Source organism: Paramormyrops kingsleyae, chromosome 13 (genome assembly GCF_048594095.1).
Source record: "Paramormyrops kingsleyae isolate MSU_618 chromosome 13, PKINGS_0.4, whole genome shotgun sequence".
Taxonomy (NCBI): domain Eukaryota; kingdom Metazoa; phylum Chordata; class Actinopteri; order Osteoglossiformes; family Mormyridae; genus Paramormyrops; species Paramormyrops kingsleyae.
This window is the reverse complement of record NC_132809.1, coordinates 21538655-21561010: the sequence shown is the minus strand read 5'-3', so window position 1 is coordinate 21561010 and position 22356 is coordinate 21538655. Positions and strand designations below refer to the sequence as shown.

At 47.2% G+C, this 22356-nt stretch overlaps 1 protein-coding gene across 2 annotated transcripts; it reads right to left on the bottom strand.

Moving 5' to 3' along the window:
• Nucleotides 1-870: 870 nt before the first annotated feature.
• LOC140578202 (uncharacterized) lies at nt 871-5128 on the bottom strand. 2 transcript variants are annotated; one of them, XM_072698396.1, is made up of 2 exons: nt 4028-5097; nt 871-3397 (listed from the first exon to the last, which is right to left on the bottom strand). In XM_072698396.1, the coding sequence occupies exon 2, from the start codon at nt 1882-1884 to the stop codon at nt 928-930; it is 957 nt and encodes a 318-aa protein (XP_072554497.1). In that variant the 5' UTR covers nt 1885-3397; nt 4028-5097; the 3' UTR covers nt 871-927. The 2 variants fall into 2 exon arrangements, with proteins under 2 accessions (XP_072554497.1, XP_072554496.1); XM_072698395.1 differs by having other exon boundaries at nt 872-1895; nt 5014-5128.
• Between the last annotated feature and the right edge of the window lie 17228 nt (nt 5129-22356).

Sequence of the window (22356 nt, the reverse complement as noted above, 5' to 3'; positions counted from 1 at the left end):
GTCGAGACCAAAGTCATTAAAATTGTGACTCGAGTCTAACTCGAGTCCAAGTCATGTGACTCGAGTCCACACCTCTGCCAGATTGTCCATATGCATGAATAGTGTAAGATTCCTGCTGCGGGTTGACACTGCATCCTAGGTTATTCCCTTCTTTGCAACCATCTATGCTACTGGCATAGTTTCCAGACCCCTGTGACCCTGAATTGGACAAGTGGATACAGAAAATGCATGGATGGGTGGACATGAAACATATGGGGGGGGGCATCAACCTGTGATTTCAGGATCGGTTTGACATTCTTACAACCAGGCACAATGATCACAGCACAAACCCACCGTTTTTCAGTGATTTAGTGTAAAGAAAACATCAAATGAAGTGAGGAAAAGAGAGGATAGTCGTCCCTCTAAGGTGGCAAATTTGACATTTTTCAGTTTATTCTTCAGTTGGCCGTGATAAATTAAATGGGAATATTTTGGGAGCATGCCGAAGGACCACAATACCTCACAGATGATGAGGAGGCCAAAAAAATATAAACAGTACAGAAAATGATTTGAATGACATATCATATATCTGTGTTATTTATTATTTGTTTGTGTAAGTGCATAGTATATCTTTCATACTAAAAGTAATTTTTGGTTAAAAGAAAAATACGATGGGATATATGTGTCTTGGCTTGGGTACGCCCCACGTCTTCGTCTTGGCGGGAAGCCTCACTCATGTGTTAGCTGCTTCCATGAGCACGCAATCTCACAGTTCACCTAATATTTTTTTTACTTTTTAGCACCGTTAATTTAGCATTTTTAATAATGAGCCCAAGTATTATGTAGACATTGTCATATTCACCCAGCTGACTGTTTAAGTACCTTGTACAATTAAAAGACAACACTCTCTTATTTGCTATTAAAAGTTTATTTCAGAATGCCCCCACACTATTTACAGTTTTTAAAAAGTTCTACCAGGATCTGCTGCAAGATGAGCTCTTCGGGGTCAAATGTATTCCCTGAGCTGTCCTGCTGCACCTGGATCTGGGGCTCCACCATGGATTCCTGGCTCCCTTCAACTTGGGAGACAGGGACTTGTCCATGTCCATCCTGCACATGGGCAGTCTCAGGTGTTTCCCAACTTTTTAAGCATGGGTCAAGAAACAGGTCCGAGACCCATCCCTCAAACGGGTCTAGAGGCCAGTCCATTGTTGCAGCAGGGACTGGCCTCTCATCAGGCTGGAGGATGCTGTTCCACAACTCCAGGTCCTCCAGGTTCCAGTCCTGTTCCACACAGGAGGGAACAGAATTCCACCCGTGCTGCTCTGAAGAACATCCTGGCACAGGATGGTTCAGAGACTCTGATGGCCGGCTAGCTGCAGTATCTGCAGCCATTTGCCTGCTCTGCTTGGCAGCTCTCTCCACTTCTTCGTTTCCACTCTGGCCACCATTTTCCTCACTGCCCTGGCCCTGGACCTCTGCCTCCCTGCACCACTTCCTCTTTACCCCACATCTTGTGTGGGTTGATGTATCAGTGGAACTTTCATGTGTGGCACAATTTAAACCATTGTCTATGGACCAATATTGTGCAGTCCCATAAGTTACATCCATCAGCCTCTGGTATTTCGAGCTGAAGGACTCGGGGTTTCTGCACCTCTGGCGACGCCGTTTACCCTTCTTGGGTGGTTCCGTCGCAACAGGGATAGTAATTGGTGGCAGGAGTGGAACGGGAGCCTCGCTCCCTTGCTGGGGCCAGACGCTCCACACTGGTGTAGGTGTGGGCATTTGCAGCCCCACAGATCCAGCAAATGGTGTCATGCTTGGCCCAGGGGCGGCCAGCATTCCCCCAGCAGTAAACATGCTGGGACCATCACCATACTGGGCGAACATGTCTGCCCTGTCCATTGCTGCAATTACTGTATAAAAAACATACAAGAGTTCTCCTTAACACATATGAGAATGACTATATTTATGTGATTTGTTTATCTCTTCTAATCCAAACTGTTGAGAAATATCACAAAAAAACATTTTAATTTCAAATTACACACTACGTTTGTACTGAGAAATATACAGTCAGACCTCGGACATTCGCGAGGTTACGTTCCAAAACCTGTTGCGAATGAGGATTCGCGGATGTTTGGTAGAGTCACTAGAAATGGTAATATGTGCTTATTTCTATAGTTTAAACCCTAAATATGGTCCCAAAACACTCTCATTTCATTTAAAAGTTAGCTTAATTAATGCATTATATTTTTTAAAAATGTTTGATGTAAAAAGTGTACACAGGGTTTAATCAAAAGGTAAAGACAAGCAGGACAATGGAACAGGCAGCAAACTTAAAATGACGTTAATGACAGGACTCGGGAAACATACATAAACGCAGACTTAAATACACAGGACCAGGGCTGGACTGGCCTAATTTTTTATACAATTTAGACAGCACAGAATCATTAACCTACTTTAATGCATTTATTTATACAACCACATATTTCCCACATTTTGACATCAGTGATGCAGTTAAGATCTCTATTTCTTGATGCCAACCCTCCCCATTAATCCGGGCTTGGGACAGGTGTTCTGTCATAAAATACTACCTATCGAGACGTGCTATCGAGTGCAGTGCAGTTCCACCGTCTTGGGATTAGGGTTAGGGTTAGGTTTTAGGGGTTAGGGTTAAGGTAAGGGTTATAGGGGTTTTGGGGGGTTAGGGTAAGAGTTAGGGTTAGGGCTATCGATTAGCACTACGGTAGCATTTTTCTACAAGGCAGCATATATCGACAGAACACCAGCACCTAGTTCAGCTGGCTTGCTCCCTTAAGTGGCTGGGTTAGGCTAAACTATATACATACAGTGGTACCTCTGTTCTCGAACTCACTACAACTCAAATTTCTTGAAAGTCGAACAAACAAGTTTGACCTTGAACTCGATTTGAATATCAGAAGTCGAACCGTGAACGCTGACCTAATATAAATTGTACGCGCCAGGAAATGAGTCATACTACAAGGCAATTCTTACTTGAATGCCTTCTTCACAGGCTGGACGATTAACCAAATAAAGCAGCACAACATTACAGTAACTAACAATAAATAAACCACTAACTTACGTGTACTATTAGAGCATTTGTGTCATTTGTTTAAATTTTATTTTACCAGGTAAATTAACTGAAAACCAGTTCTCACTGCTTTACATGATATTCGGGAGAAATAGCAGATTACGCATTGGAACTGCCTGGGATACAAACGTCATGCGTGTAACTAAATTCTTCAGCCAATAAGGGCAAATGTGCGGTTCCAGTTTGTGCAGCCGGGTGAGAGGTCGCAATGCATCTAACCGTAATGCATTACGTCAGGATCAGAATGCGTTGCTTTAAGCCAGCGCTGCAAGCAAGTTGAACGCAACTGTCAGTGCCTGATGTGTGCTGGCTGCACGATCGGTTTCACGCATGCGCCGCCGTGTTGCTGCACGATCGGTCCCACGAAACGCTTTACGGCTGTCACTGTCCGATGTGTGCCGGCTGCACGATCGGTTCCCCTGCGTTGGAAGCCAGCGATGAGTTTTACGCAGCCCTCTGATATTTCTTAAATTTGTTTTTGAAACTATTTTTATGAACCATTTACATTTTATTTTAAAAAATTATATATATATATATTTACTAACAGAAAAGGATGGATTTAAGAAATAAAAAGGACACTCAAAACAGGTCATTAAGAAAACCTATAAGTAAGTAGTAAGTAGTTTACAAATACACAGAAAGAACTTAAACTAAAACATAATGCACGTGTCCATATAAAAAAATACATATTATTTTAACTAAATACGGTGATGCTACAAACATATACATATCGCACAGACACAATTCACATGTATGACTGCCTTTAAACGCTCTCAAAAATTATAGATATATGTTGCTTTAGAGTTTCGCTGTAAACAGTCCAGTATGTGCGGGTCCGAAAACGCGCTGTCTGCCGCAAAGCGTTGCATGGGACCGATCGTGCAGCAACACGGTGGCGCATGCGCGGAACCGATCGCGCAGCCGGCACACAGCAACATGGCGTCTCTCCGAGTGCGCATGCGCGCGCATGCGGGGAACCGAGCGTGCAACAGTCGTCAGACGGATGAGGACGTTAGGCAGCCTTTAGATCCTACCCATCATGCACTGCAGTTTTTTGCAAAACCCTCAAACGGAAAACCATTAAATACAAAAGGAACAGCTTAGTTTGACTTCAAAACATTACTATGTATTATATTTTAAGTTTGTTGTAGGGATTTTACAGGTTTTTTTTTTCCAAATAAAAATTACACCCTACTCCCACCATAATAAGAATGTATAACAAAATGAGAGATATATAAAATGGCAAGCCACATCGAAAATATAAATAGTATATTCTAGCCATCAATATCCTAGGGGATAATGCATCCTTTTAATTTTGTGTGTATTTAGTATATGGGAGAGGCCTCTACGATCCAGGGGAGGGCCCCGGGCCGGCCCAAAAATGTGCGTCGGCCCACCGGGCATTACCCGGTACGCCAGATGACCTGTCCAGCCCTGCCCAGGACTAATGACAGCAACTCGAAACAGCACTGATCACACGGGGATTCCAGACGCGCTAGATGAGGGCGCGTGGCACACGGGACGATCGGACGTACAGGTCATAACGATTGCAAAGGGAATAAACTTTGCGAATGGGATTCGCATCTTGTAAAGGTACAATACAGTATGTACATAAATAGGAACGTTTCCACATGAAAGCCACGTTTTTTAAGGGATTTCTAACTGATTTATATTGTATGCCTTGAACTTTCCCCAAAGTAGAATCTTCATTAACTAAATTTTTCTTACCAATTTTACACTTAAAAGCATGAAAACTTGTAAATTATTACGAAAATTTAACATAAACACTTCTGTAGGGTTTTTCGAGGATTTCGCAGATGTGCGAAAAAATCGCGGATACTTATAAGTTCGGTTCCAATGAAATTTTTGCGGATCTGTGAATTCACGAAGCGCGAATGGATGAGCGCTTACTGTTTACCTACCGTTTGCTTGATAATAACGATATGGATCGACAATTTGAGAATGCTGCTGAGAATCCATCTGCCTTGTTAAGAACACACCTCGAGCCTGTCAGGTTGAATATCAGTTTGATAGAATGAACTGGCGACTGGCTTTTTATAAAGCTGCCAGAAGATTCTAGAACTTTGATGTCACAACGTAATTGTTATTTTATGAATTTGAATGTAAACCATAGCGTAATCTTCATAGAATTTATGTAAAAGCTATAAAGAAAAATGCTTGAAAATGCCGTTGGTTGTCTGAGGGGGTGTCCTGGGGAACCCCACTCCCCCCCCCCCCCCCCCCCATCATTGGTTTGCGCTGATGCTTCATACCTGTGGGTTCAGGGCTTGACGCTCTGTCTCAGATCTGCATGTTCCCATGCCCTCCCTGTGTTTTCTCCAACAGTCCAAAAACATACTGCAGTGCACTGGACTTACCAAATTGTCCATATGCATGAATAGTGTAAGATTCCTGCTGTGGGTTGGCACTGCATCCTAGGTTATTCCCTTCTTTGCGACCATCTATGCTACTGGCATAGTTTCCAGACCCCTGTGACCCTGAATAGGACAAGTGGATACAGAAAATGCATGGATGGGTGGACATGAAATATATGGGGGGGCATCAACCTGTGATTTCAGGATCCCATTAAGGTTTGACATTCTTACAACCAGGCACACTGATCACAACACAAACCCACTGTTTTTCTCTCTTATTTCTCTTATTTGCTATAAAACTTTTATTTCAGAATGCCCCGACACTATTTACAGTTTTTAAAAAGTTCAACCAGGATCTGCTGCAGGATGAGCTCTTCGGGGTCAAGTGTATTCCCTGAGCTCTCCTGCTGCACCTGGATCTGGGGCTCCACCATGAATTCCTGGCTCCCTTCGACTTGGGAGACAGGGACTTGTCCAGGTAATTGGGAAACATCCTGCACATGGGCAGTCTCAGGTGTTTGGCTGTCCCAGGAGGTTTCCCAACTTTTGAAGCATGGGTCCACAAACAGGTCCGAGACCCATCCGTCAAACGAGTCTAGAGGCCAGTCCGTTGTTGCAGCAGGGACTGGCCTCTCATCAGGCTGGAGGATGTTGTTCAGCAACTCCAGGTCCTCCAGGTTCCAGTTCTGTTCCACACAGGAGGGAACAGCATTCCACCCGTGCTGCTCTGTAGAACTTCCTGGCACAGGATGGTTCAGAGACTCTGATGGCTGGCTAGCTTCAGTATCTGCAGCCATTTGCCTGCTCTGCTTGGCAGCTCTTTCCACTTCTTCGATTCCACTCTGGCCACCATTTTCCTCACTGTCCTGACCCTGGACCTCTGCCTCCCTGCACCACTTCCTCTTTACCCCACATCTTGCGTGGGTTGACGTATCAGTGTTACTTTCAGGAGTGGCACAATTTAAACCAATGTCCATGGACCAATATTGTGCAGTCCCATAAGTAACATCCATCAGCCTCTGGTATTTCGAGCTGAAGGACTCGGGGTTTCTGCACTTCTGGCGACACCGTTTACCCTTCTTGGGTGGTTCCGTCGCAACAGGGATGGTGATTGGTGGCAGGAGTGGAACGGGAGCCTCACTCCCTTGCTGGGGCCAGACGCTCCACACTGGAGTAGGTGTGGGCATTTGTAGCCCCACAGATCCAGGGAATGGTGTCATGCTTGGCCCAGGGGCGGCCAGCATTCCCCCAGCAGTAAACATGCTGGGACCATCAAGATAGGGGGCGAACATGTCTGCCCTGTCCATTGCTGCAATTACTGTATGAAAAACATACAAGAGTTCTCCTTAACACATATGAGAATGACTATATTTATGTGATTTGTTTATCTCTTCTAATCCAAACTGTTGAGGAATATCACAAAAAAAAAATTTAATTTCATATTACACACTACGTTTCTACTGAGAAATATACAGTCAGACCTCGGACATTCGCGAGGTTACGTTCCAAAACCTGTTGCGAATGAGGATTCGCGGATGTTTGGTAGAGTCACTAGAAATGGTAATATGTGCTTATTTCTATAGTTTAAACCCTAAATATGGTCCCAAAACACTCTCATTTCATTTAAAAGTTAGCTTAATTAATGCATTGTATTTAAAAAAAATGTTTGATGTAAAAAGACGCTCTGTCTCAGATCTGCATGTTCCCATGCCCTCCCTGTGTCTTCTCCAACAGTCCAAAAACATACTGCAGTGCACTGGAGTTACCAAATTGTCCATATGCATGAATAGTGTAAGATTCCTGCTGTGGGTTGACACTGCATCCTAGGTTATTCCCTTCTTTGCAACCATCTATGCTACTGGCATAGTTTCCAGACCCCTGTGACCCTAAATAGGACAAGTGGATACAGAAAATGCATGGATGGGAGGACATGAAACATATGGGGGGGCATCAACCTGTGATTTCAGGATCCCATTAAGGTTTGACATTCTTACAACCAAGCACACTGATCACAGCACAAACCCACTGTTTTTCAGTGATTTAGTGTAAAGAAAACATCAAATGAAGTGAGGAAATAAGAGGATAGTCGTTCCTCTAAGGTGGCAAATTTTACATTTTTCAGTTTATTCTTCAGTTGGCTGTGATAAAATAAATGGGAATATTTTGGGAGCATGCCGAAGGACCACAATACCTCACAGATGATGAGGCCAAAAAAATATAAACAATGCGGAAAATGATTTGAATGACATATCATATATCTGTGTCATTTATTATTTGTTTGTGTAGGTGCATAGTATATCTTTCGTACTAAAAGTAATTTTTGGTTAAAAAAAAAAAGAAAAATACCATGGGATATATGTGTAGCCCTATGGGAAATTTGGGTGGTTAATTTCAAATGTTTATGTATTTAAGTTGATGTTTAAAAAGTGTAATTTTTCTTTATATGTAATAAGAATTTAGTTACTTTAAGAAAAAACAAAAAGAAAAAACTACCTGGAGGAACAATCCAATCAGCGAGAGGGAGGCGAGGGAGAAGATGACCGGGGGGGGAAGTAACGGAAAGAAGAAGAATAGTTAAGAAAAGTTGGTAAAACACCAGCTTTATATTGGTGACGGGGGAATGTGAGCAAGATACACTAACTGTATCGCTTAAGAACATTCTCCCCACATTGTTTAGGGTTACATGTGGTGTTTGAGTTTTTTTTTTACCGCGACGAGCCGGAGAACGCTAGCCAAACCTAGCTGGCTAATTGAAGTTTGCAGGGACTGTGCAGGCAAGTAGCCTACTCGGCCTTCCTGCTTTACGCCCAGGACCACGAACTTTGATCCCGGCAAAACCCCCCTGTTTGGGATGTGGACATCCATTTTCCTCCGCTGCGCCACCACAGCGCTGCTCACGTGAGGACGCCAACAACCAGCCATAACAGGGCAAGTTTTTTTTCCTTGGCGCTTTGACGTGAAGCGGCCAGTTATTTGGGCCTCTCCGCTCACCAGCCTCGCCTCAGGCCTGCATCGCTGACTCGATTGGGTACCTAATTTCACCTCAGGTTTTCATTGTAGGTTTATTTCAGTTTAGAATACAACTGCCGGCTTTAAGATTGTATACGTAATGATTTGGGGTATTGTCCTGATTGGGGTGAGAAATACTGTTCAGTAACATTTTAATTTATGTGCATATTTCCAGTAAACCGTTAAACTTTATGATGTTTGTACATTTTTTTTGTTCTTTCTTTCCCCCTGTTGATAATTCATTGGTAAAGGTAACATCTTTGTTCTAAAAAGAGGGTAAAGGAATGTTATATTACTGTGAAGGTAAGCAAGAATTAAATACGACCGATATTGGGGGGAGATGAATGTATTTAAAACTATACTGTACATCGCCAGTTGTTAGATTAATTTGAGCAGTATCAGTACTAACTTCCTGTTTGTATGTGGTAAATAATTAGTTCCCTTTCTGCATTGATTAACATTAGAGAGAGATCTCATATCAAAGGAAAGGATTCGGGGGCGCACTCCAACACATAGCCAGACAAGCTAGGGGGCGCTACATATGTGTCTTGGCTTGGGTACGCCCCACGTCTTCGTCTCGGCGGGAAGCCTCACTCATGTGTTAGCTGCTTCTATGAGCACGCAATCTCACAGTCCACCTGTGAATATTTTTTTTTACTTTTTAGCACCGTTAATTTAGCATATATAATGGGCCCAAGTATTATGTGGATATTGTCACATTCATGGAGATCTTCCGCCTTTAGCCCTCAAGAATGTGAAGGGGTGACTATATTAATATATTAGGATAGTAGTTAGCAGTGCTGTTCCTGGCACCCCGTGCCCCTGCCAGAATGTTTTCATTCCAACCCACTCTGCTTTCAACCTGCCACATGTATTATTAGCTTATTAAAGACCATATGAAGCTGATTAAGGTAGCGTTGGACTGAAAACATTCTGGCGGGGGGAGGCAGGAACAGGACTGCTATTAGAGAAATGTGAAAAAGTCAAATACGCTGAGCAAAAGTCCAAAATTGCGGTCGTGCAGGTTGGCTGCAATTCTCCCCTCCAGAGGCCCTTTTCATGGAATTTAATGTGGACCTCAGGTAGCACGCACACAGGGGAAACTCACCTGCAGTGAGACTGAGAGAAGGCGACACACATACAGGACACTCCAGATCCACCAGGGGGCGTGGCACAGAAGATAAATCCATTGTGGTGTTTCAAGGCTGGGCTCTCCCTCCGTCTCACACATTCGCTCGCAGGATAGACACTCCTGTGTTTCTGAGGATGTCACGTTCGGCTTAAGGCGAGCAGGGAAGCAGGCGAATGGAGCCGGACTGACGGGCAAACGGGGTTTATTACAGGCTGACAGACAAGGAAACAGGACCAACGCATGACACTACAATGACTAATCTGGGGAAGACTGACTCAGACGAGGACTAAATACACAAGACAAGCTAGACTTAACAGGACACAGGCAAGCACAATTAGGGCTGAACACGAGGTAACGAGGTGGGCGTGGCACACATCGGGAGCGGACGGAGCGGGGCGTGACATAACCCCCCCCCAAAGGCGCGCACACCGGGCGCGCCCGAGAGGAGGCGACGGACGAGACGGAACTGGGGAACAGGACCTGGAAGACAAAGCAAAACATCAACCCAAAACAGGGAACAAGACCGAGACACAAAACAGGAACAGGGACGAGACGAAGGACAAAACCCGACAAAGAACAGGGAAAGCGGACAGGCAGACAAGGAAGGGAGACACAGAAGGGGAGACAGGCGGAACAAAAGGGCCAGGAGTGAACGAAGGAGCCAGAGAGGGACGAGGAGCAGAGACAGGCGGGACACACGGAAAGGGAGGAGGAACAAGGGGAGCACGAGGGAGCCCAAGCGGGCGACGGGCAGCGGCCGGAGGGGCCGCAGGGGAGAGGGAGGAGGGAGCAGGAGGGGACCACCCAGGGGCCAAGGGAACGGGACGAGGGAGTGACGGAGGGGACACGGAGGGAGCAGGAGGGAACACCAGTGCAGGCAGGCAGAAGGGGGAAGCCGCGGCAGGCGGAGGCGCAGCCGGAGCCGGCGAAGGCGCCGTCCGACGCCCAGCCGGAGCAGGGGGGCCCGGAGGCGACCGACATGGAGCCGGAGGAGGGACCGAGGACCGGCACCGCGGATCCAGGGGGGGACCCGAAGGCGACCGCCGACCCCGAGCCGGAGGAACCGTAGGTGGCCCCGGAGCCCCAGCCAAGGCGAGCAAGGGCGAGCCAGGGGGCAGGGCGGGCGGGAACCGGGCCCCACGCCTATGGCCCCGTCCCTTTCGGGACACTGACAGGCGGGGTCCTGGGGGGCGTCGGCCTTGCCGGTGTAAGGGCGCCTCGGGCATACGGTCAGCAGGGGGCGCCTCAGCGGGCGCCGCCAGCACGCGACCAGCAGGGGCCGCTGCAGGCAGAGCTGGGGCCACTGCAGGCGCCTCGGCGGACGCCACCAGCACGCAGCCAGCAGGGGGCGCCTCGGCGGGCGCCACCATCATGCAGCCAGCAGGGGGCGCAACCGCGGCCACCTCAGGCAGTTTAGGCGCCTGCAGAACAGGCGAGCAGGAGCAGGGCTGGCCGGGCAGGACAGGCAAGGCGGGTAGTTCAGGTGCCGGCAGGGCAGGCAAGACGGGCAGTTCAGGTGCCGGCAGGACAGGCAAGACCGGCAGGTCAGGAGCCGGCAGGACAGGCGAAACCGGTAGGTCAGGAGCCGGCAGGACAGGCGAAACCGGCAGTTTAGGAGCCGGCAGGACAGGCGAAACAGGCAGTTCAGGTGCCGGCATGACGTGCGCCTCCGTCACGTGGCCAGCAGGGGGCGCCTCCGTCACGGGGCCAGCAGGGGCCGCCACCACCACGCGGCCAACAGGTGGCGTTTCGGCGGGCGCCGCAGCCAGAGTGGTGGCAGCTGCAGGGACTGCAGGCAGGACAGGCGGGTCAAGCAGGACAGGCGGATCCGCTGACAAAGCGGCGGAAGCTGCAGCAGGCGGTGCCGCGGGCAAAGCGGCGGCAGCTGTAGCAGGCAGGACAGGCGGGTCAAGCGGGACAGGTGGGTCAGGCGGTGCTGCTGGTTTCGCGGCGGCGGCAGCAGCAGGCGGCGTAGCAGCAGGCGGTGCCGCGGGCAGTTCGGCGGCGGCAGCAGGCAGCGCAGCCGCGGGCAGATCGGCGGCGGCAGCAGGCCGCGCAGCCGCGGGCAGATCGGTGGCGGCAGCAGGCAGCGCAGCCGCGGGCAGATCGGCGGCAGCGGCAGCAGGCAGCGCAGCCGCGGGCAGATCGGCGGCGGCAGAAGGCAGCGCAGCCGCGGGCAGGTCGGCGGCGGCAGCAGGCAGCGCAGCCGCGGGCAGATCGGCGGCGGCAGCATGCAGCGCCGCAGCAGGCGTTGCCGCGGGCAGAGCGGCGGCATCAGCAGCAGGCGGTGCCGCGGGCAGAGCGGCGGCATCAGCAGCAGGCGGTGCCGCGGGCAGAGCGGCGGCATCAGCAGCAGGCGGTGCCGCGGGCAGATCGCCGGCTGCAGCAGGCAGCGCAGCCGCGGGCAGATCGGTGGTAGCAGGAGGCAGCGCAGCCGCGGGCAGGTCCGGAGCATGCAGGTCCGGAGCAGGCAGGACAAGCAGGGCCAGCGGGTCAGGCAGGACCGGCGGAGCCGCTGGCAAAGCGGCGGAAGCTGCAGCAGGAGGTGCCGCGGGCAGAGCGACGGCAGCTGCAGCAGGTGGTGCCGCGGGCAGATCGGCGGCGGCAGCAGCAGCAGGCGGTGCAGCCGTGGGCAGATCGGCGGCAGCAGCAGGCAGTGCAGCCGCGGGCAGATCCGGATCATACAGGTCCGGAGCAGGCAGGAGGGATGCCGAGCGTGTTGGCGCTGTTCCTTTAAGGGCTCTCGGCACCCGGGGAATAGCGTCTCTCACGGCGCGTATTCCTCCGTGTCCCAGACGCTCCGGCCGGTAGAAGTACGCTTCTAAGGGAGGCGGCTTCTCCGGCGGGAAGCTAGCCAGGTTGGTTGCGGCGGTGTCCTCCCAGGCGGGGAGCAGAGAGCAGGCTCCTAGGTAGAGCGTTGGAGTTGCTTCCGCCAGCTCTCTGCTCCGCTTCTCCCGGCTGCTAACCAAGCGCTGGCTCAGGCGGCGAAGGCACTTACGTGCCCTCTGCAGCGGGTACTGTTGTCCGGGCGGGCGCTCTTCCTTGAGGAGGTCCGCGCCCCGGGTGGCCAGCTCCAGGGCTACCGGATCCTCCAGGACCTCGGGCTGGGATCGCCAATACACGAAATCTTGCAGGAGACCGAGCCGGTGGTGCTCGGTCTCCCGCGTCGTGTTGTCGTGGAGATTAGTCATTCTGTCACGTTCGGCTTAAGGCGAGCAGGGAAGCAGGCGAATGGAGCCGGACTGACGGGCAAACGGGGTTTATTACAGGCTGACAGACAAGGAAACAGGACCAACGCATGACACTACAATGACTAATCTGGGGAAGACTGACTCAGACGAGGACTAAATACACAAGACAAGCTAGACTTAACAGGACACAGGCAAGCACAATTAGGGCTGAACACGAGGTAACGAGGTGGGCGTGGCACACATCGGGAGCGGACGGAGCGGGGCGTGACAGAGGACTCGTTGGATCTCATTTTTATTTGATGAAGGTTCTAGGGCCATGCTATGCCCATCTGATAACATATATGTATGAGCACCATGCCTTCACCCAGCTGAGTGTAAGTTTTTAAGTACCTTGTACAATTAAAAGACAACACTCTCTTATTTGCTATTAAAAGTTTATTTCAGAATGCCCCCACACTATTTACAGTTTTTAAAAAGTTCAACGAGGATCTGCTGCAGGATGAGCTCTTCGGGGTCAAGTTTATTCCCTGAGCTCTCCTGCTGCACCTGGATCAGGGGCTCCACCATGGATTCCTGGCTCCCTTCAACTTGGGAGACAGGGACTTGTCCATGTCCATCCTGCACATGGGCAGTCTCAAGTGTTTCCCAACTTTTGAAGCATGGGTCCAGCAACTGGTCCGAGACCCATCCCTCAAACGAGTCTAGAGGCCAGTCCGTTGTTGCAGCAGGGACTGGCCTCTCATCAGGTTGGAGGATGCTGTTCAGCAACTCCAGGTCCTCCAGGTTCCAGTCCTGTTCCACACAGGAGGGAACAGCATTCCACCCGTGCTGCTCTGTAGAACATCCTGGCACTGGAACATCCTGGCATGGCCGGCTAGCTTCAGTATCTGCAGCCATTTGCCTGCTCTGCTTGGCAGCTCTTTCCATTTCTTCACTTCCACTCTGGCCACCATTTTCCTCACTACCCTGACCCTGGACCTCTGCCTCCCTGCACCACTTCCTCTTTACCCCACATCTTGCGTGGGTTGACGTACTAGTGTTACTTTCAGGAGTGGCACAATTTAAACCAATGTCCATGGACCAATATTGTGCAGTCCCATAGGTTACATCCATCAGCCTCTGATATTTCGAGCTGAAGGACTCGGGGTTTCTGCACTTCTGGCGACGCCGTTTACCCTTCTTGGGTGGTTCCGTCGCAACAGGGATGGTGATTGGTGGCAGGAGTGGAACGGGAGCCTCGCTCCCTTGCTGGGGCCAGACGCTCCACACTGGTGTAGGTGTGGGCATTTGCAGCCCCACAGATCCAGGGAATGGTGTCATGCTTGGCCCAGGGGCGGCCAGCATTCCCCCAGCAGTAAACATGCTGGGACCATCAAGATAGGGGTCGAACATGTCTGCCCTGTCCATTGCTGCAATTACTGTATAAAAAACATACAAGAGTTCTACTTAACACATATGAGTGACTATATTTATGTGATTTGTTTATCTCTTCTAATCCAAACTGTTGAGAAATATCACAAAAAACATTTTAATTTCATATTACACACTACGTTTGTACTGAGAAATATACAGTCAGACCTCGGACATTCGCGAGGTTACGTTCCAAAACCTGTTGCGAATGAGGATTCGCGGATGTTTGGTAGAGTCACTAGAAATGGTAATATGTGCTTATTTCTATAGTTTAAACCCTAAATATGGTCCCAAAACACTCTCATTTCATTTAAAAGTTAGCTTAATTAATTCATTATATTTTAAAAAAATGTTTGATGTAAAAAGACGCTCTGTCTCAGATCTGCATGTTCCCATGCCCTCCCTAATGTTTTCTCCAACAGTCCAAAAACATACTGCAGTGCACTGGAGTTACCAAATTGCAGAGGTGGGACCAAGTCATTGTTTTGCAAGTCACAAGTAAGTCTCAAGTCCTTTCACTTAAGTCTCGAGTTAAGTCCCAAGTCAAGACATGCAAGTCCCGAGTCAAGTCCCAAGTCCTAAACTTTGAATTTCGAGTCCTGAACAAGTCATTTGACCAAATATGTTATTTTATTACTAGGTAATAATAAATAATTTTCAGAAATTATAAATGCTTCTAAAAAGGTGTATTTATTGGACAGCAGCAAGTGCAACTGAACTTAATCAGAGAAAAAAAGGAGTGCTGACATTGCATTTCACAGTAAATATTAACCCAGTACAACAGCATTATTTTTGTTACTGTCCTTTTTTACAATACCCAACCTCATCTCATACTGAACCAATGTTTATTAAATAAAATACGTTTTCTGTACGACTACTGTTAAAGTGACATTATACTGTATGTAGCTGCATGTTTTATGTGGAAATTAAATTAAAATGTAAAAAACAACAGATGCTTTCTAGAATATATATTTCTAAAGTTGTCGACCTACTTTACATGTGCTGTACTATATGTGAATGTGTGTGTGTGGTGAATGTGTGTGTGATAGAAAGAGAGAGAGAGGTAAATACAACAGATGCATAAACAGAACAAATGCATGAACAGTTTTAATCATCTGTAGGATTGTGCTTTTTTGTTATCCTAGAGCCCTTTTAAGGATTACATTTGCAAAAGACCAAATTGGAAAAAAGTCTGTCAGTCATTTGTGCACGATGGGGCCATAGTATGATGCCACTGTAGCTGAAAACTCGCTCCACTGGAGCACTGGAGGCAGGCACTGCCAAGACCCTTATGGCCACTCGGAACAGTGAAGGAAGAGCTTTTTTGTTCATTGCCCAGAATGAAAGGGCATTCTGACCTTCAGATATGTCAAGGTAGTGACTTAGCTGTTGTGCTGGAGTGGTACCAACACTCTTCTTCTGCCTCATATGGTATGCAGCAAACAGCCCTTCCCCTTGCCCAAGTTCATCTTGCTCTTCCTCATCAACAACAGACACGGGCGGCTCAGTCTCTGCAGCATCATGCAAGATCAGATCCAGGAAAACATTTGAGATTTTAAATGAATGAATGAATAAATTATGTATATAATAAAGGGAATATATATATATATACATATGTACAGTACAAATCTGCTTTTAAAATAACACCAGGTAACACCATAATATCTGATCATATATACAATAGTATAACACATATACAATATAGTCAATTCTGATCATTCAAGTTGATTTTTTTTAAGACCTGATTATGGCGCTACCATCTGCCAGCTGTGTATGTCTTGGGTGCAATGACTGTGTCTCGGCTCAGGCTCAAAACACAGATAAACCGTTTACACAGTAATCAGTGTAAATTAAACTATTTCAATGACGGGAGTAACGGTAACGTTAGGTTACCGTGCGATTTCACTGTTGCGATCGAGGTTAGCACATTGTAGTGCTAGCTGTCTGATTAAAAGTAGATTTGTCATCTTATTTCGGACTTACATCTGTGTGGGAACCCGTAATACTTTTTTCAATGTATGCAAAATGACTTTCCAGCCACATGATGTAACTAGCAAGCTAGAATTCGCCAAGCCATTAGGCTAATATTAACTAGACATTATAGTCATTATACATTAGCCTCGACTTACCTTTCTTTGTGTAACTTCAGATGTCGAACGAAGTTGGATGTTGTAGCCTCTCTGTCTGTAATTTTTGACCCGCATGTTTTGCATACTGCAGTTCGTTTCTTGTTGACCACCTCATAATTTGTGAAAGCAAATGAAATAACCCTAGGTATCATTTTTGTCAGACTGGCGCTCTGCAAAATCACGTTACTTCATGCTTCGCTTCTGCAAGTTGATTGGATGTTGTGTTGTGAGCTGGGGATTCTGGGGAGTTCGTATAAACTGGCTGGAAATGAATACAGTTAACGTTAATTAATTCAAGGAATGTATTCGTTTTTAAAATAAACTTTTTGTTTGGTGTAAGGTCAATTGGTGTATCAAGTCTTTTCAAGTCAAAAGGTTCAAGTTCAAGTGAAGTCACGAGTCATTGGTGTTAAAGTCCGAGTCGAGTGCCAAGTCGAGACCAAAGTCATTAAAATTGTGACTCGAGTCCAAGTCATGTGACTCGAGTCCACACCTCTGCCAAATTGTCCATATGCATGAATAGTGTAAGATTCCTGCTGTGGGTTGACACTGCATCCTAGGTTATTCCCTTCTTTGCAACCACCTATGCTACTGGCATAGTTTCCAGACCCCATGTGACCCTGAATTGGACAAGTGGATACAGAAAATGCATGGATGGGTGGACATGAAACATATGGGGGGGCATCAACCTGTGATTTCAGGATCCCATTAAGGTTTGACATTCTTACAACCAGGCACACTGATCACAACACAAACCCACTGTTCTTCAGTGATTTAGTGTAAAGAAAACATCAAATGAAGTGAGGAAAAAAGAGGATAGTCGTCCCTCTAAGGTGGCAAATTTTACATTTTTCAGTTTATTCTTTAGTTGGCTGTGATAAATTAAATGGGAATATTTTGGGAGCATGCCGAAGGACCACAATACCTCACAGATGATGAGGAGGCCAAAAAAATATAAACAATGCGGAAAATGATTTGAATGACATATCATATATCTGTGTCATTTATTATTTGTTTGTGTAAGTGCATAGTATATCTTTCATACTAAAAGTAATTTTTGGTTAAAAAAAAGAAAAAAGAAAAATACCATGGGATATATGTGTAGCCCTATGGGAAATTTGGGTGTTTAATTTCAAATGTTGATGTATTTAATTTGATGTTTAAAAAGTGTAATTTCTCTTTATATGTAATAAGAATTTAGTTACTTTAAGAAAAAAGAAAAAGAAAAAACTACCTGAAGGAACAATCCAATCAGCGAGAGGGAGGCGAGGGAGAAGATGGCCGGGAGGGGGTGGAAGTAACGGAAAGAAGAAGAATAGTTAAGAAAAGTTGGTAAAACACCAGCTTTATATTGGTGACGGGGGAATGTGAGCAAGATACACTAACTGTATCGCTTAAGAACATTCTCCCCACATTGTTTAGGGTTACATGTGGTGTTTGAGTTTTTTTTTTACCGCGACGAGCCGGAGAACGCTAGCCAAACCTAGCTGGCTAATTGAAGTTTGCAGTAGAGACCTGCATTGGGAGCGGGATCCCGCGGGTCCCGCGGGACCCAACGCAAATCTCACGGGATTGGGCGGGTTTTAGATTGTCGTGGGCGGGAGCGGGCGGGAGCGGGCGCAACAGAGATAGCGGGTCCCAAAATTGTTAGCTTAGCAGGATGGAGGATGCAGCTGATGTTGTTAATAAAATTACAAAGGGAGAATATAAAACAAAACTAAAATTGGGGAAATCGGAGATATGGAAAAACTTTAAAATTGTAACAAACAAAGAGGGTAAAGAGCTGAACTTTGTGTGTTGTGTGAAGTGCGGCAAAGCGATAGTGCACAACGGGCACAAATCTGGCACTTCAGGATTGAGGCGACACACCTGCCCCGTTGCTGTACTCCCAGGTAGAGCCCTGCATTGGGAGCGGGGTCCCGCGGGACTCGGTCCTCCTGCTTTACGCCCAGGACCACGAACTTTGATCCCGGCAAAACCCCCCTGTTTGGGATGTGGACATCCATTTTCCTCCGCTGCGCCACCACAGCGCTGCTCATGTGAGGACGCCGACAACCAGCCATAACAGGGCAAGTTTTTTTTCCTTGGCGCTTTGACGTGAAGCGGCCAGTTATTTGGGCCTCTCCGCTCACCAGCCTCGCCTCAGGCCTGCATCGCTGACTCGATTGGGTACCTAATTTCACCTCAGGTTTTCATTGTAGGTTTATTTCAGTTTAGAATACAACTGCCGGCTTTAAGATTGTATACGTAATGATTTGGGGTATTGTCCTGATTGGGGTGAGAAATACTGTTCAGTAACATTTTAATTTATGTGCATATTTCCAGTAAACCGTTAAACTTTATGATGTTTGTACATTTTTTTTGTTCTTTCTTTCCCCCTGTTGATAATTCATTGGTAAAGGTAACATCTTTGTTCTAAAAAGAGGGTAAAGGAATGTTATATTACTGTGAAGGTAAGCAAGAATTAAATACGACCGATATTGGGGGGAGATGAATGTATTTAAAACTATACTGTACATCGCCAGTTGTTAGATTAATTTGAGCAGTATCAGTACTAACTTCCTGTTTGTATGTGGTAAATAATTAGTTCCCTTTCTGCATTGATTAACATTAGAGAGAGATCTCATATCAAAGGAAAGGATTCGGGGGCGCACTCCAACACATAGCCAGACAAGCTAGGGGGCGCTACATATGTGTCTTGGCTTGGGTACGCCCCACGTCTTCGTCTCGGCGGGAAGCCTCACTCATGTGTTAGCTGCTTCTATGAGCACGCAATCTCACAGTCCACCTGTGAATATTTTTTTTTACTTTTTAGCACCGTTAATTTAGCATATATAATGGGCCCAAGTATTATGTGGATATTGTCACATTCATGGAGATCTTCCGCCTTTAGCCCTCAAGAATGTGAAGGGGTGACTATATTAATATATTAGGATAGTAGTTAGCAGTGCTGTTCCTGGCACCCCGTGCCCCTGCCAGAATGTTTTCATTCCAACCCACTCTGCTTTCAACCTGCCACATGTATTATTAGCTTATTAAAGACCATATGAAGCTGATTAAGGTAGCGTTGGACTGAAAACATTCTGGCGGGGGGAGGCAGGAACAGGACTGCTATTAGAGAAATGTGAAAATGTCAAATACGCTGAGCAAAAGTCCAAAATTGCGGTCGTGCAGGTTGGCTGCAATTCTCCCCTCCAGAGGCGCATCTCATGGAATTTAATGTGGACCTCAGGTAGCACGCACACAGGGGAAACTCACCTGCAGTGAGACTGAGAGAAGGCGACACACATACAGGACACTCCAGATCCACCAGGGGGCGTGGCACAGAAGATAAATCCATTGTGGTGTTTCAAGGCTGGGCTCTCCCTCCGTCTCACACATTCGCACGCAGGATAGACACTCCTGTGTTTCTGAGGACTCGTTGGATCTCATTTTTATTTGATGAAGGTTCTAGGGCCATGCTATGCCCATCTGATAACATATATGTATGAGCACCATGCCTTCACCCAGCTGAGTGTAAGTTTTTAAGTACCTTGTACAATTAAAAGACAACACTCTCTTATTTGCTATTAAAAGTTTATTTCAGAATGCCCCCACACTATTTACAGTTTTTAAAAAGTTCAACGAGGATCTGCTGCAGGATGAGCTCTTCGGGGTCAAGTTTATTCCCTGAGCTCTCCTGCTGCACCTGGATCAGGGGCTCCACCATGGATTCCTGGCTCCCTTCAACTTGGGAGACAGGGACTTGTCCATGTCCATCCTGCACATGGGCAGTCTCAAGTGTTTCCCAACTTTTGAAGCATGGGTCCAGCAACTGGTCCGAGACCCATCCCTCAAACGAGTCTAGAGGCCAGTCCGTTGTTGCAGCAGGGACTGGCCTCATCAGGCTGGAGGATGCTGTTCAGCAACTCCAGGTCCTCCAGGTTCCAGTCCTGTTCCACACAGGAGGGAACAGCATTCCACCCGTGCTGCTCTGTAGAACATCCTGGCACTGGAACATCCTGGCATGGCCGGCTAGCTTCAGTTTCTGCAGCCATTTGCCTGCTCTGCTTGGCAGCTCTTTCCATTTCTTCACTTCCACTCTGGCCACCATTTTCCTCACTACCCTGACCCTGGACCTCTGCCTCCCTGCACCACTTCCTCTTTACCCCACATCTTGCGTGGGTTGACGTACTAGTGTTACTTTCAGGAGTGGCACAATTTTAAACCAATGTCCATGGACCAATATTGTGCAGTCCCATAGGTTACATCCATCAGCCTCTGATATTTCGAGCTGAAGGACTCGGGGTTTCTGCACTTCTGGCGACGCCGTTTACCCTTCTTGGGTGGTTCCGTCGCAACAGGGATGGTGATTGGTGGCAGGAGTGGAACGGGACCCTCGCTCCCTTGCTGGGGCCATACGCTCCACACTGGTGTAGGTGTGGGCATTTGCAGCCCCACAGATCCAGCAAATGGTGTCATGCTTGGCCCAGGGGCGGCCAGCATTCCCCCAGCAGTAAACATGCTGGGACCATCAAGAAAGGGGGCGAACATGTCTGCCCTGTCCATTGCTGCAATTACTGTATAAAAAACATACAAGAGTTCTCCTTAACACATATGAGAATGACTATATTTATGTGATTTGTTTATCTCTTCTAAACCAAACTGTTGAGGAATATCACAAAAAAACATTTTAATTTCATATTACACACTACATTTGTACTGAGAAATATACAGTCAGACCTCGGACATTCGCGAGGTTACGTTCCAAAACCTGTCGCGAATGAGGATGGGGGAAGTAACGGAAAGAAGAAGAATAGTTAAGAAAAGTTGGTAAAACACCAGCTTTATATTGGTGACGGGGGAATGTGAGCAAGATACACTAACTGTATCGCTTAAGAACATTCTCCCCACATTGTTTAGGGTTACATGTGGTGTTTGAGTTTTTTTTTTACCGCGACGAGCCGGAGAACGCTAGCCAAACCTAGCTGGCTAATTGAAGTTTGCAGGGACTGTGCAGGCAAGTAGCCTACTCGGCCTTCCTGCTTTACGCCCAGGACCACGAACTTTGATCCCGGCAAAACCCCCCTGTTTGGGATGTGGACATCCATTTTCCTCCGCTGCGCCACCACAGCGCTGCTCACGTGAGGACGCCGACAACCAGCCATAACAGGGCAAGTTTTTTTTCCTTGGCGCTTTGACGTGAAGCGGCCAGTTATTTGGGCCTCTCCGCTCACCAGCCTCGCCTCAGGCCTGCATCGCTGACTCGATTGGGTACCTAATTTCACCTCAGGTTTTCATTGTAGGTTTATTTCAGTTTAGAATACAACTGCCGGCTTTAAGATTGTATACGTAATGATTTGGGGTATTGTCCTGATTGGGGTGAGAAATACTGTTCAGTAACATTTTAATTTATGTGCATATTTCCAGTAAACCGTTAAACTTTATGATGTTTGTACATTTTTTTTGTTCTTTCTTTCCCCCTGTTGATAATTCATTGGTAAAGGTAACATCTTTGTTCTAAAAAGAGGGTAAAGGAATGTTATATTACTGTGAAGGTAAGCAAGAATTAAATACGACCGATATTGGGGGGAGATGAATGTATTTAAAACTATACTGTACATCGCCAGTTGTTAGATTAATTTGAGCAGTATCAGTACTAACTTCCTGTTTGTATGTGGTAAATAATTAGTTCCCTTTCTGCATTGATTAACATTAGAGAGAGATCTCATATCAAAGTAAAGGATTCGGGGGCGCACTCCAACACATAGCCAGACAAGCTAGGGGGCGCTACATATGTGACTTGGCTTGGGTACGCCCCACGTCTTCGTCTCGGCGGGAAGCCTCACTCATGTGTTAGCTGCTTCTATGAGCACGCAATCTCACAGTTCACCTGTGAATATTTTTTTTTACTTTTTAGCACCGTTAATTTAGCATATATAATGGGCCCAAGTATTATGTGGATATTGTCACATTCATGGAGATCTTCCGCCTTTAGCCCTCAAGAATGTGAAGGGGTGACTATATTAATATATTAGGA

Bases quoted from the DNA above. Each gene is read 5' to 3' on its own strand.
- LOC140578202 (XM_072698395.1), bottom strand. From the start codon at position 5,071: ATGGATTCTCAGCAGCATTCTCAAATTGTCGATCCATATCGTTATTAT. The intron at 1,896-5,013 runs GTAGGTAAACAG...TTTTTTATACAG, and splicing joins TCGTTATTATCAAGCAAACG to TAATTGCAGCAATGGACAGG.